This window comes from Nuphar pumila, chromosome 15, assembly GCF_984573655.1.
Source record: "Nuphar pumila chromosome 15, dmNupPumi1.hap1.1, whole genome shotgun sequence".
NCBI classification, from domain to species: domain Eukaryota; kingdom Viridiplantae; phylum Streptophyta; class Magnoliopsida; order Nymphaeales; family Nymphaeaceae; genus Nuphar; species Nuphar pumila.
In genome coordinates this window covers 88,325,929-88,340,654 of record NC_143263.1, presented here as the reverse complement: position 1 = coordinate 88,340,654, position 14,726 = coordinate 88,325,929, and the positions used below count along the sequence as shown (strand labels likewise).

General features: G+C 37.0%; 1 protein-coding gene across 2 annotated transcripts in view; it reads right to left on the bottom strand.

The window, feature by feature from the left end:
- Positions 1-13,419: 13,419 nt before the first annotated feature.
- LOC149815919 (kinesin-like protein KIN-14I) overlaps positions 13,420-14,726 on the bottom strand; it is a 62,797-nt gene continuing 61,490 nt past the window's right edge. For both annotated transcript variants that reach the window (XM_089989193.1, XM_089989194.1), the window contains exon 25: positions 13,420-14,093. In XM_089989193.1, the coding sequence (XP_089845319.1) occupies positions 13,895-14,093 (199 nt within the window). In that variant the 3' untranslated portion in view covers positions 13,420-13,894. The remainder of the gene's footprint in view (positions 14,094-14,726) is intronic.

Genomic DNA, 14,726 nt, shown 5'->3' with positions numbered 1-14,726 from the left:
AGAAATGAAACGGACACGAGAAGTGATTGAAACGAAAACAAAAAAATGAGTTAAAAGTAGTATAAAGAGGGAATTAGGATACAGTTATGAAGTGATTATGTAAGTGGATGTAAATGAAAAGGATAAACATAAAAGCAATATGAAGGGAATAAAAGATAATATAAACACAAATATTGACAGAAATAAAACCAACACTTAAGTTTGTTATAAAAAAATTTATAATTTTTTTTTAATATGAAAAACATATGAAGTGAAAGAGAAGAGAGTAAAAAGTGACAATAAGCTAGAGGAAAGATTAAGGAAGCCAAAAGGAATCCATATGATAAACGAGGAAGTGAGCTTATTACTACAAAGAATCAAGTATAACATATTTCAGAAGTGAATTTCCCAAAGTTTTCTCTATTTTGAGAAAAACAAAAGTTTCTGGCTTATGTATCAAGCTTTCCCATGTAGCAAGAAGCTTCGGTTTATGATGTCTCAAATTGATTTTTAAAAAGATTTTTAAATGAAAAGTAATGTAAAAACAAGACACCAAATATAAAATTGGTTCTCACTAGTGGTAGAGACCGGGTCGAACTCAGGGAACAAGTAATACTTTGTATTCAAACACACAAGTAACTATTCTTTATTGTCAAAATGAGAAAAATACGAGGAAAGTAAAGCTAATTAACTATTACAACAAATAAATACCCTACGCAGAGGGTTTAAAATGGTTTCATTACAACCCAAGAATTAAATAAAAATTAAAACTCCTAAAAAAAATGAAAGTCTTCTATGCTTGTGCTTCCATGTCATATGTCGAATGCGTTCACAACTAGTATCACTCGCTTACTTGCTCCTGCTCCACGCTTTCCTGCACAATTCAAAAGCACACGAGCAGCACAAGAGAAAAACAAAAACTATACTAAGCAAAATATACCAAATAAATGTTAAATTCTAAATCGAAACAAGGAAAGATAATGTGAAAGGAATGCAATGACAAGTTTGAATGAAATTTATTAAATGAGTGCTAACTTCTAAATGACAAGTAAGTAAAAAAAATATACTAAACATATAATGCTAATGTATGCAAGCTAACTACTAACTACTAGTATAAATGATTTCAAAGTAATACTACTAAACACCAAAGTAACACTCTATTAACTATTTTAAATCACTACTAAGTAATACTACTAACTATTTTAAACCTAATGACAACTCACTAAGTAACATAAGCACTAAGTAATGCTCAGAAATCAGTGAATTGATTCAAGAACTCTGTAAACAACACTTCACCAAACCGATCCAATAAACAGTAAACAATCCAGACATCAATAACAATAACAATCACCGGATCTAGTAGACAATTAGTATCTCAACACTCTAACCAAATCCAGTAAACAATAAACAATCCAGACATCAGAAACAGTAACAATCACTGGATCCAGTAGACAAGCAGTATCTCAGCACTCCAATCGGATCCAGTCATCTGATCAAACCGATCCAAAAATCCAGAAATCAGTAACAACACACTCATCGAAGAACAGTAAAAAAAACACGACAATAAGAACTTTTGAATTTTGATCGATATTCAGACAGTTGATATTCAAATATTCAATTTCAACCGATCAAAACTCGTGTATTCGATTGTTGGACTGCAATTTATCAAAATTCCAAGCCGAAGATCAGCTTTGGAAATTGATATTCGGAAATCGTTGATCGGCTTTGGAAACAATAATCGTCGGGAATCAGAATTAGCAACAGTGATTAACAAGATTTCGATAGAAATCAGAACAATAACAACACTAATTCGTACATAATAGAATCAATCCAGACGTCTGATCAAACTGAAGATCAGTAGATCAGATGATCATGATGCTCCTTCACACAAACAAACAATAATTTGATGATCAGATTATCATCGGATTCTAATAAGATGATCCAAATTATCACCGGAACAAATTATAATTGATCAGCTACATTTACTTGATCCTTCACACAAACTGGCTTCCGTTGCTGGAAAATACATAATCGATTACCGAAAAAAGACAAATACTCGATGAGATGATCGATTAACCTTCACACAAACTGATATCGATTGTCGAAAAAATTAGTAAATGTTGATGCTAATGAATCAATCGATCGATCACGATGACTTATCCTTTGATGATGCTAATGAATTCCGATCAGATGCAACTGATGCAATGAAACATGGTGGATGCTGATGCTGAAACAGAGTCAAAGATGATGAATGCGGTGAATGACAGATGATGTAATAAAAATGCAAAAACCAAAAACCAAAAACCAAAAACCAAAACATACAAGATTGATACCAGATTATACAAAAAAAAATTACAGAAGAAAAGAAGAGAAAGATGAGGAAAGAAAGAAGAGGAAGAACTTACCATTTTGGTTGAGAAGAGAAAGTTGGACTCCACCGTATGCGCCGTCGTCGGTATGTTGCTCCACCGGAGAAGAAGAAGAAGGAAAAGGGAAGAAGAGAGGAAGGAAGAAAAAGGGAAAGAAGGGAGAGATAACTCCGGATGGAAGAAGGGGAAGGAGAGAGGGAAGCATGCGTACATGAGAGGAGACACCCCTCTCAAACCCATACGTGGGGTTTTAAAGAAGAGGAGTTTTCAAAATGCCCCACGTATTTTTCCTAAATTCTAAAAAAGGGCTTTTCAAAAGAAATGTTATAAAAGAGACCCTAAAAACCTACACTATTTACCTAATTACTAAAACTTCTAAAAGATGTTTTGTTTACTTATTTCTTTCAAACCTAATTCAATTAAAAAAAACTAAATCCTAAAAGAAAATATGGCTGACTAATTTCTAAACAACCTAATTCACCAAATTAACTTGCAATTTATGCTTTTTACAAATTTTACCTTTTTTTGCACATTTTCTCGAAACTAACGATAAATGTGGAATTTTAATGTGATTATTTATCGGTCCATACATGAATTAATATGATTAAATGCTAAAATAAATGCATGATCAAATGCCCCTATGCTTATCATTTGCTAGTCTTCGAGCAAACTGAAGCAAAACTGCAAGAAATAAGACTACTCAACTAACTCACTTTCGTAGGAATCACAGTTGCATTTAGTACATGCAACAAGCTCTTTCAACCCCTGGGTTACCCCAGTGGACAAGTAAGGTCTCGTGAGGGTTTACAGTGATGCTACCCACAAATATCTTTGCATGTATGCATAATATTACACATCTTCACAAGTAGTAGGTAATTAAAGATTTTGTTTTTACAAATATTTCCTGTTATTACATAATCAAAACATAATTAGAATCTTTTATATACCACCACAGAATAAAAAGATTTTTTTCACTTTTCTAAATATAATAATTGTTTATGTTTTATTCTCAGAAAGTCAAATAAAAATAAGTTATTATTTACTTATCATCACTCATATGTTTTCTGCATAGGTTTTCTCAATCACACTTCTAAGTAGTGAACTTTTTCTTTTTAAGCTCTTTTCTTTCTTGATTTTCAATTTTTCACGTTTTTTCTTTTTGCGCACTTATTTTTATTTTATGGCTTGTGTATGGTCTGCTTTTATGCTCTGTGCAATGCCAATATCTTTTATACTTTTTCAATGTATACTAAAAGATATTGACTAAGACAAAAAAGTGACTTCTTTCATTTACCTTTTTGACATGAGACTCAAACACTTCAACTTGTGTCTATTCTCAGCTACTAAGGATCACGGAGATTCTCACTCTTCTTTTTGAAATGAAACTCAAACGCTTCAACTTACGTCTATGTCTCATATACTAGGGATTGTGAAATTATCCAAGCAACCTAACGCATGCTCTTTTTACTTTTGAGCTCATTTTTGCGCTTTTATTCATTTTCTTAGTTTTTCAAAAATAAAACTGTGCATATTCATATTTGTGATTCGAAATAAACTCTAACATATATCTATCATCATTTTTTTGAAATCCGTATAAACAACCATAATTTCTAGATCCATGTCTGAAAAAAATCGCGGGGCTTAAAAATTCTCTAAAAACATTAGATTTGAAATAACAATCATATAAGTTCAAACTATTTCTTTGAAAACCTACTTTTCGTGAAATATATGTAACCATGTGTAAGAACGTAGACAGAAATATCAGGGTGTGCAAACTACACCCTCCCCCATGCTTAAATGATACTGTCCCAGTGGCACTCCCCCATGTTTATATGAAGCTAAGTCAATGCACATGAGACACAATAAATGAGAGAAAATAGTAGAAACACCTAACATGAAATATAAATGCACATTCTATGACTACAATGAATGCAATGTATACATGACATAATATAACATAAAAACTCATGAATGAAACGAAAAAGGAAAAATAAAACCTAATAAAATCTACAAATCCTAAAGGCAAATCTAATAATATACAAGATATGGGTTGCTTCCCATAAAGTGCTAAGCTTCACATCCCCAGTCAGACGGATCCCTAGAAAAACCCTTCATCGTCCATGAGATCAATGGACATGAAGTCAGGCTCAATCGGGCTCTTTGAGAAAAAGAGTATCATCTGTGACACTGCGCACAATGTTTTTGCCAACTCTACCCCTATAGGTGATACCATGACTCTTGACACTAGATGGCAGGAGGTTAGTCTCCTCGTGGAGACTATGCTCAAAAGAAGAGTCATAACCCGAACGACTAGTAGGACACACATCTAACTGCGAATTAGACTGCTTCCCTATGACATCTGCCACCTGGAAGCAATCGCCATGTCCTATCACTCTGTTGGCAACATCAAAGATATGCAACCACACACGCTTGTTGCCAAATAAAATCTCCATTCCCTCAGCAAAATAATCTATACGAGCATGGGCAGTGGTCAAGAATGGTCTGCCAAACATAATAGGGATCTGGTGAGTGACATTTGTGTCTTTTATGTCCAGAACAAGAAAATCAACAAGGAAGTAGAAGTCCTCAACCTTGACTAACACATCTTTCAAGATTCCTCGCAGATGCTTGGTCGATCTATCAACCAACTGCAACACAGTGGTCGTGGGCTTTAAATCCCCGATCTTAAAAGTGTCATACAGAGAACCCGACAAAATATTCACACTTGCTCCAAGATTGAGCAGTGCATGCTCGATAGTCGTGTTCCTGATAACACAAGAGATAATCGGTGCCCCAGGGTCCTTGAGCTTAGGTGGCACTTGGTGTCGAAACACGGAGCTCACCTGTGCAGTCGAGAGGATCGTCTTGGGCAACGACATCGCTTTTCTCTTCTGCATACAAAGTTCTTTAAGGAACTTTGCATAGACAGACACTTGTTGGATGACCTCGAGCAGAGGGATATTTATATGAACTTGCTTGAATAGGTCAATTATCTCACGCATACGCGTCCCCTACTTGCTAACATCGTGGGGGTTGGTGAGGGCCTGAGGAAAAGGGGCTCTAGGGATATACGATGGAGTGGTCACGGTCCGTGGACCCTGCCTAATTTTCTCGAGACTGGTGGAAGGGGTCGATTGGTCAATAAGTATGGAAGTGGGCTCAGAAGTTGACTCATGTATGGGGTGATATGATTTCCTACTCTGAAAGGATATAACAGAGTTGGCCTGCTCTTGGTGGGAATCTGTGAGGTGCAGGCCAAAAGACATGGGTTCCTTACCCTTCGAGTTAACTACAAACTGACTAGGGAGGCTCCTCTCGTTGCGCCTGCTCAAGGTATCCGCCAATTGTCTCATTTGAGTCTCTAGCTTCGCTATTGACTGCGTGTGAGAACAAAGAGTGACCTTAATGTCAGAAAAGACCTCTAACATCTTCTTTTGAAATGATGTGCTCGAAGTGGGCTCCTGATGAGAAGACAAGTTAAACTGAGGGTGGACCTGTGGAAATATGGGACGCGAGTAACCTTGTGAAAAGTTACTTTGACTGTGTTTTGTCTGAAGGGGCTGATGGGGCAGATCTTGTGGATTTTTCCATACAAAGTTGGGGTGATTTTGCCAGTGCGGGTTATATGTGTTGACATATCGATTGGGTGCAGGCCTAGCGAAATTCTGTGTCATCTGAGCTTGCTCTTGGACAAACTCAAGGTACTGCGGCTCGACTGGGCATTCAACCACATGGTGTGCAGAGCACATAACACACACACCTGCATGGCAGGAGAGGGACTCGACAAAAACTGATCCAATTTCTAGGACAACTGGTCAACCTTATTACTCAACTCAAAGTGCATTCCTATCTCAAGAATACTTGCCTTCTTTGCGCTATCCTACGTAGGTGTGGCCCTATCAAATCGTGAAGCATGATGTATAGAATTTTCGCTCAAGGTCTCAAAGAAAGTCCATGCTTTGTCTTCACTTTTTAGCATAAAAGTGCCCCCACAGGCAACATCAACCATTTGACTGTTATTCTCAGTAAGATCATCATAAAAATATTACACCAATTGCCAGCGAGGCACCTGGTGGTGAGAACACTTGCAGAAAAGATCTTTCATCCTCTCCCAAGTCTCGTAGAATTGTTCTTCCTTAATCTGCGAGAAACTGGTTATGGCTTTATGAAATTAATTTGTCTTACAAATTGGAAAGTACTTTTTAAGGTACTCACGCTGCATTCCTTCTAAAGTAGTAATCTGAACTGTATCGAGAGCCTTTAGTCAATGCTTGGCTTTATCTTTGAGGGAGAACGGAAACAACGTCAACCTTAACACGTCATCTCCAAAGTTATTGATTCGCACTGTTGAGCAAATCTCAAGAAAATTATCGAGATGACTATATGGGTCTTCATTGCTAAGGCCATGAAAGGATGATAGCATTCGAATGACACTGGTCTTTATTTCGAATTGATTTGCTCCTACATCAAGTCTCATGATGCAGAAGGCAGGAGTGTATATGTTGGGCATGAAGTACTCCCTAAGGGTACGAAACAATGACTGATTTTTTGCCATGGTTATGGGATGAGGGGATCTCCTAATGAGAGACTCGGGATCCTCAATAGACTCAACTAGCTCGGGGTCGAGTGATCGTCGCCCGTGCATACACTTCGAAGTAGATCGGTGTAGCACATATCCTAACTTTTGGGTTTTTTTACCTAACTAACACGCTAGCGGCCAAACCACACAAACCACAAAGCGAGTAAATAAAAACAAATACAAAAAACGAGAAATAAACAAGCACCACGCAGTTGCACTCAACAGAAAATTTGCAAAAATGAAATCTATATGCACGGTATCAATCGTACACAGTCACTTCTAATGGAATCCTAATGGGTGGCTATGCAGGAAAAGTAAATTGTTCTCTACGTTGTGCAAACACGTGGTTCTAATCCTAAGTACAAAAAGCAAACTAAACAATCTTAATTAATCAACTAAACAATTTTAATTTAAGAAATGAATTAAACTAACAACATAAAATAAGAGAACAAACACAAGACAATAAAGTGAATACTCGTATTTCGTGGTTCCCCGACAACGTCGCCAAAAATTTGATGTCCTTTCTTTTTATGAAATATTTTTTTATGTGAAAACTAGACACCAAATATAAAACCAGCTCTCACTAGTAGTAGAGACTCGGTCGAACTCAGAGAACGGGTAATACATTGTATTAAAACACACAATTAACTATTCTTTATTGTCAAAATGAGAAAAATACAAGGAAAGTAAAACTAATTAACTATTACAATAAATGAATACCTTACACAGAGGGTTTAAAATGGTTTTATTACAACCCAAGAATTAAATGGAAATTCAAACTCCTAAAAAAATGAAAGTCTTCTATGCTTGTGCTTCCATGTCACATGTCGAATGCGTTCACAACTAGTATCACTCGCTTGCTTGCTTCTGCTCTTGCTCCACACTTTCCTGCACAATTCAAAAGTACACGAGCAGCACAATAGAAGAACAAAAACTATACTAAGCAAAATATACCAAATAAATGCTAAATTCTAAATCGAAACAAGAAAAGATAATATGAAAGGAATGCAATGACAAGTTTGAATGAATTTTATTAAATGAGTGCTAACTTTTAAATGACAAGTAAAAAAAACATACTAAATATATAATGCTAATGTATGCAAGCTAACTACTAACTACTAGTGTAAATGATTTCAAAGTAATACTACTAAACACCTAAGTAACACTCTATTAACTATTTTAAATCACTACTAAGTAATACTACTAACTATTTTAAACCTAATGTCAACTCACTAAGTAACCTAAGCACTAAGTAATGCTCAGAAATCAGTAAATCGGTGATTTGATTCAAGAACTCTGTAAATAGCACTTCACCAAACCGATCCAATAAACAGTAAACAATCCAGACATCAATAACAATAACAATCACCGGATCTAGTAAACAATCAGTATCTCAGCACTCTAACCAAATCCAGTAAACAATAAACAATCCAGACATCAATAATAGTAACAATCACCGGATCTAATAGACAAGCAATATCTCAGCACTCCAATCAGATCCAGTCATTCGATCAAACCGATCCAAAAATCCAGAAGTCAGTAACAACACTCTCATCGAAGAACATTAAAAAAACACAACAATCAGAACTTTTGAATTTCAATCGATATTCAGACAGTTGATATTCAAATATTCAATTTCAATCGATCAAAACTCGTGTATTCGATTGTTGGACTGGAATCGATCAAAATTCCAAACCGAAGAACAGCTTTGGAAATCAATATTCGGAAATCGTTGATCGACTTTGGAAACAATAATCGTCGGGAATCAGAATTAGCAATAGTGATTAACAAGATTCCGATAGAAATCAGAACAGTAACAACACTAATTCGTACAGAATAGAATCGATCCAGACGTCTGATCAAACTGAAGATCAGTAGATCAGATGATCATGATGCTCCTTCACACAAACAAACAATAATTCAATGATCAGATTATCGCCGGATTCTAATAAGATGATCCAAATTATCATCGGAACAAATTATAATCGATCAACTACATTTACTTGATCCTTCACGCAAACTGGCTTTCGTTGCTGGAAAATACATAATCGATTACCGAAAAAAGACAAATACTCGATGAGATGATCGATTAACCTTCACACAAACTGCTATCAATTGCCGAAAAAATTAGTTAATGTTGATGCTAATGAATCAATCAATCGATCACGATGATTTATCCTTTGGTGATGCTAATGAATTCCGATCAGATGCAACTGATGCAATGAAACATGGTGGATGCTGATGCTAAAACAGAGGCAAAGATGATGTATGCGGTGAATGACAGATGATGCAATAAAAATGCAAAAACCAAAATATACAAGATTGATACCAGATTATACAAGAAAAGATTACAGAAGAAAAGAAGAAGAAGAAGAAGAGGAGGAAGATGAGGAAAGAAAGAAGAGGAAGAACTTACCGTTTTGGTTGAGAAGAGAAAGTTGTACTCCACCGTATGCACCACCGCTGGTATGTTGCTCCACCGGAGAAGAAGAAGAAGGAAAATGGAAGAAGAGAGGAAGGAAGGAAGAGGGAAAGAAGGGAGAGAGAAGAACTCTGGATGGAAGAGGGGGAAGGAGAGAGGAAAGCATGCGTACATGAGAGGAGACACCCCTCTCAAACCCATACGTGGGGTTTTAAAGAAGAGGAGTTTTCAAAATGCCCCACGTATTTTTCCTAAATTCTAAAAAAGGGCTTTTCAAAAGAAATGTTATAAAAGAAACCCTAAAAATCTACACTATTTACCTAATTACTAAAACTTCTAAAAGATGTTGCGTTTACTTATTTCTTTCGAACCTAAATCAATTAAAAAACTAAATCCTAAAGGAAAATATGGCTAACTAATTTCTAAACAACCTAATTCACCAAATTAACTTGCAATTTATGTTTTTTTTTTACCTTTTTCGCGTGTTTTCTCGAAACTAACATTAAATGTAGGATTTTAATGTGATTATTTATCAGATCATGCATGAATTAATATGATTAAATGCTAAAATAAATGCATGATCAAATAACAAACCATGAGGCTGGTTTTCTTCAAATTTTTATACATAATTTGCATAACCTCTCTTATTCTAGTAGAAGTCTATGTAGCCTAACGTACAATTGATAGGAATCTTAGGCTTATCTACGTTTCCTTAGCCAACTGAAAAGCAACCTTACACTTTTGCTTTTCATCGACAAAATGTCTCATACCATCCTGCCAACATCTTACTTCTGTGCTCGGTCAACCACACTTCAACTACAAAAATTTTTGTAACCAAGATAAACCATTATTGTCCTTTACAGTGTCGCACACAATGAAGAACAATGTCTTTGTGAATCTTTCTGCTTTGATACCAATTTGTCACATGCTTACTTTTTTTAATAAGCCAGTGCGGCACAACGGTCCTTCCTTACCGTCGCAAGTCTTTCTATTGCTCTGTCATGGGCATAGAATGTTTCGCGAACCCGCAATGCGCCAAGCTGGCCAGTCTAATGGCCAAAGGCTGCGTACCAACACCTTTCTATGTGTTGAATCAATTTCATTAGCCCTGCGCAGCTGCCTAACGGAAGCTGATCAAGCACATTTTTAAATGTGCATTCCATGTAGTCCATACCGCTTAGTGCATAGTTGTCTCATACCAGCTATCACTTCTGAAAGAAGCATAAACTTTGTCTTAGCCTTGCGTGCCATGAAGCGTATTGCAGCTTCATGCGCACGATATAGCAAAACCTCACAACTGAAGGAACAAGACCTTACGACCCCCAGTTTGAAGACCAGATGATGATTGAACATTATAGCAAAGAGCACCACCCAGACTCATTCGTTGGTGCCTAGGCATTCTCTCGCCTAGTCTCGAGTCACCATACTCGGTTGGAATCACATACAATCGCTACGCATGGGACAATCTTGAAAGCCGAGAGGTCCTTAACCAAATCTTCAAAGGCAACATCCTCTGATCCACTGGCACTGTTTAACCGAACAACGCTTTACATTTGTTCTACCACACAATGATGCACTAATGACGATACCAATGTCTATCGCATGTCATGCTACCACCGCACGTCACTGATCAAGTGAACACATACCGTGTGTTCCTACACTCGATGCATTTTTTACTCAGTAGAGTTCCACACTGCCCATGCCCCATTCCGAAAGATGGGCCCGAAATAGTGGCACTGTTTTGTTTAATTAGCAGAAAATTACGTTAAGAATTTTCATAGAGGTGTTAGAATTTTGAAAATTTATGATAAGCTGCACAATGTTTTCATATTTACAATTGGGCTGTCCATTTTCGGATAATTCCAGAAAGATGTTTCAGTTCTGCTTTTCTTGTGCAGATCAGTTCAATGAACCTGCTTATAATTGCTTCTAAACTTTACAGGCATGTTACATTTTCAAACCTGCATCTCAGATTCACTTGTTTTATATATGGCCTTTTAGCACAGAGATCTGTATATTTAGCCTCTCTCGATGCATGCTTCTAATGTGTATTTATTGATGACTTCACCATTCTTCTTCAGCATGATGATATATCATCATGATGTTATGTTGTATAAGCAAATTATTCTATATTTTTATCTTTAAACTCTTTTAGAGAAAGCGAGATAAATTTCAATACACAGCCAAACAATTGAAATTTTTAAATCTGGGTATCTTTTCTAGATTTTCAAGTGCAACCAAGCACTACACCTCTCTAGAAATTTGAAAAAAACTGAACTTCTAACATTTTGAAAAGTAAAAAGCTAGAAAACTAAATTTCTAGATTTACAACCAAACAGGGCTTAAAAGATCTCAAGGCATCATTGTCTATGCGTTACAAAGTGCCAATTCAGAGAGGGAGGGTCCCCTAACATGCGCATTCTCTTAGGGCATGGATATAAGCTTACATAGTATAAGTCCCAGGTCAAATGCATACCTAAGAATTGGGCAAACTTCACCTGCCAATAATGAAATCCATTCGAAAATAATCCTACAGATTGGCCGGCAACTGCCTTCAATGTGACTTTATCATACTTGTGACTACTGTCAGTTGTCCGGATCAAATGGCTGACCATCAATTGCCAAATGCAGGCATGAGACTTTTAAATGATTCCACCAATATGCATCAAATCTATCACTAGGGCTAGTAAACAAGCTGAAATGAGCCGAACTTGAGGTATTCAAGTTTGACTGGTTTTTGTACAGAGTTGAGCCGAGCTTGAGCTACATGAACCGGTCCTTAGCTGTCTCATCCCCCACTCCCCTCCCCCCGAAGAAAAAGAAGTTTCAAAGCTGTAAATAATGGGAATTGAACCCTAAGAGTACTTGACCAAACTCAAGCTGTCTTCTTTCAGAAACAAAATACATCGTTTCAAAATTGGAAGCAATAGATTTGGACTCTAAACTTATTATTTGCATGCCAATCACTTCGACCGTTTATTTTCTACTAAATTATGTGATATATATAAAATAGACTTATTTATTACTAACCGAAATTGTACAAGTCGAACCAAGTTAGCTAAATACCTCTTGTTTGCATTCAGCTTGCTGAGCTTATTTTGTGAGTTCGATCTAGCCAAGCATGAGCAAAACCACGAACAACTCATCTAGTTTCTCAACCCTACCAGTCACCATGTAAAAGACTGCCTTATGTCAAATGTAACGGCAGAACAAACGCTGGGGTGCATGGCCCGCTAACAAGTATGAAACATCATGTCAAAGAAATAAAATGGACCCAATAGATGCCAGCCAGAACAAGGAAAAAAGAAAAAAACCAATTTTATCGAAACCAATCCGGGTAAAAATCGACACAAAGCACCCACCTCAGAAAACGACTCATTTAGGTGGGAATTGCTGACATTGGTCCAACCATGAAATTTCAGCTCAAAGCAATTCAGGCGCCCTTTGGGAGCTTGCATTGAGATGGAAAAACCAAACAATGTGTGGTCAAGATCTGGTGTTGAAGATTCAATTGCCAAAGACATCTTGTGAATGGTGTTGAAATGCAGGATCGAGGCTGCCAATTTCGTTTCCAATGTTTAAGCAATACCACTGCTTACAAACAGAGAGCATGAGAACACTGGGGAAAGCCACAGCATACTTTTGACTCAAGGCTCCCAAACAGAGCAACTTTTTTTTAAGTAAAACAGTTTCAATTATTATATTTTTTTTAAAGCAAAACCAGAGCTTCAATTTAACTCTTGTTTTTTGCCCTCAGGAAAAGCTCCTTTTCTTCAGGGGAAGCAATCATTTTTACATTATCTGGGAAATGGGGAAGTTGACAGTGAGGACATAGATCTGTTCTGCTCGTCAATATCTAAACCTGAAAAACTTTGCTTCACTCTAAAGCTTAAATTCTCTTGGAGTAGAGTTGGTGCCGGTTGAAAATAATCCCCCTCCCTCTCTCTCTCTCTCTCTCTCTCTCTCTCTCTCTCTCTCTCTCTCTCTCAGACACAAGGATTTTATTTTTGACTAGGTCAAGCTGGAACCAAGTCCTGAAGGACTCGGCGCAATACTTCCCATTTAACTAATTTTTCCATTTAAAAGATAAAATAGCAACCAAAAAACCTTTTACAGACCAATACAAGTAGACCATAGTAGGATTTCAAAAACATTGAAATTCCAAGGCCGGTTAAGCACCAGACCAAAAACAAAAGACGAAATAGTGAAAGAAAAGATATTGCATTTATCTACAAATTATGCATTTTGCATAAAATAACCACCTGATAAAAAAATACGACTTACAAAATTACAACACTAACTAATAAGCAGAGCAGTAGATATCCCTCAAATATACAAGTATGGGGCTGTGGATCCACTCAGATGATAACCACCGCCCACGGGTCTGGATCTCCAGTTTATGTTAATCTTCTTATATGGCACCAGGAAGGACCAATGACGATGCAAAGAGAAGCAGAATCCATCCCATAAATGAATACGCCCAAGAGGCATGCCTAAACAGAAGCTAATGTCTCTCTGGCTATAGTTGTACCATCAAGCATGATTCTACATGGAGAACCGATTGTCAGGGTGCTCTTTTGCTGAAGCAGGTCGCTCTTCCTGGATTTCTTCCAATTCATCTTCCTCTCCCTTCCTGCCTGCCTGTTCCTTCCAGTAGGCTACTAACTTCTTCAGTCGAGCAACTTCCCTGGAGGAGACATTTTTGCTTGGATCGTTCACAATAGAGCGAACCCTCGAGGCATACCTGCAACAGCATAACACATAACAGTGTAAACAAAAAAACTCCAACAAGAAGAATGCGTGCTAACCGTGGCTCTTCAATGCCATTGAAAAGAAACATAAAAAACCAAACATCCAACATAGAATTACCAAACTACCTCAAAGGTGTAGCAACTTTGAAATTAATATTGTTACTTTTATGGGAACACTATATCTTCTTTGAGAGGAAAAAGTAAAAGTGAAATAAGATTTCCAAAATGTACCACAGGTTAGTTTAACAACTTTAGTTCACCAAAATTGAATTCCTTTTACACCAGAAAGCAACAATAAATGTTAAAGAATGCTACGCTTGGTAATTTTATGCTAAGTAAACCAAACATCAATACAAAGGTCTTAAACTTAAAATCATACGTGTTGTCTGTGTGCATGCGTGCTTCAAATTATATGTGCTTCTGCGGCGGACGCGTGCGTGTGTGTGTGTGTGTGTGTGTGTGTGTGTGTGTGTGTGTGTGTGTGTGTGTGTGTGTGTGTGTGTGTGTGAATATTTATCTCACTTTTCCAGCACAACAAAACACAGGTATATGCTAACCTCCAACATGTAAGACACCAGTCATGTTGGTTTCTAGCCCTATCATTGTTGGAATTGTATCCATTGAAG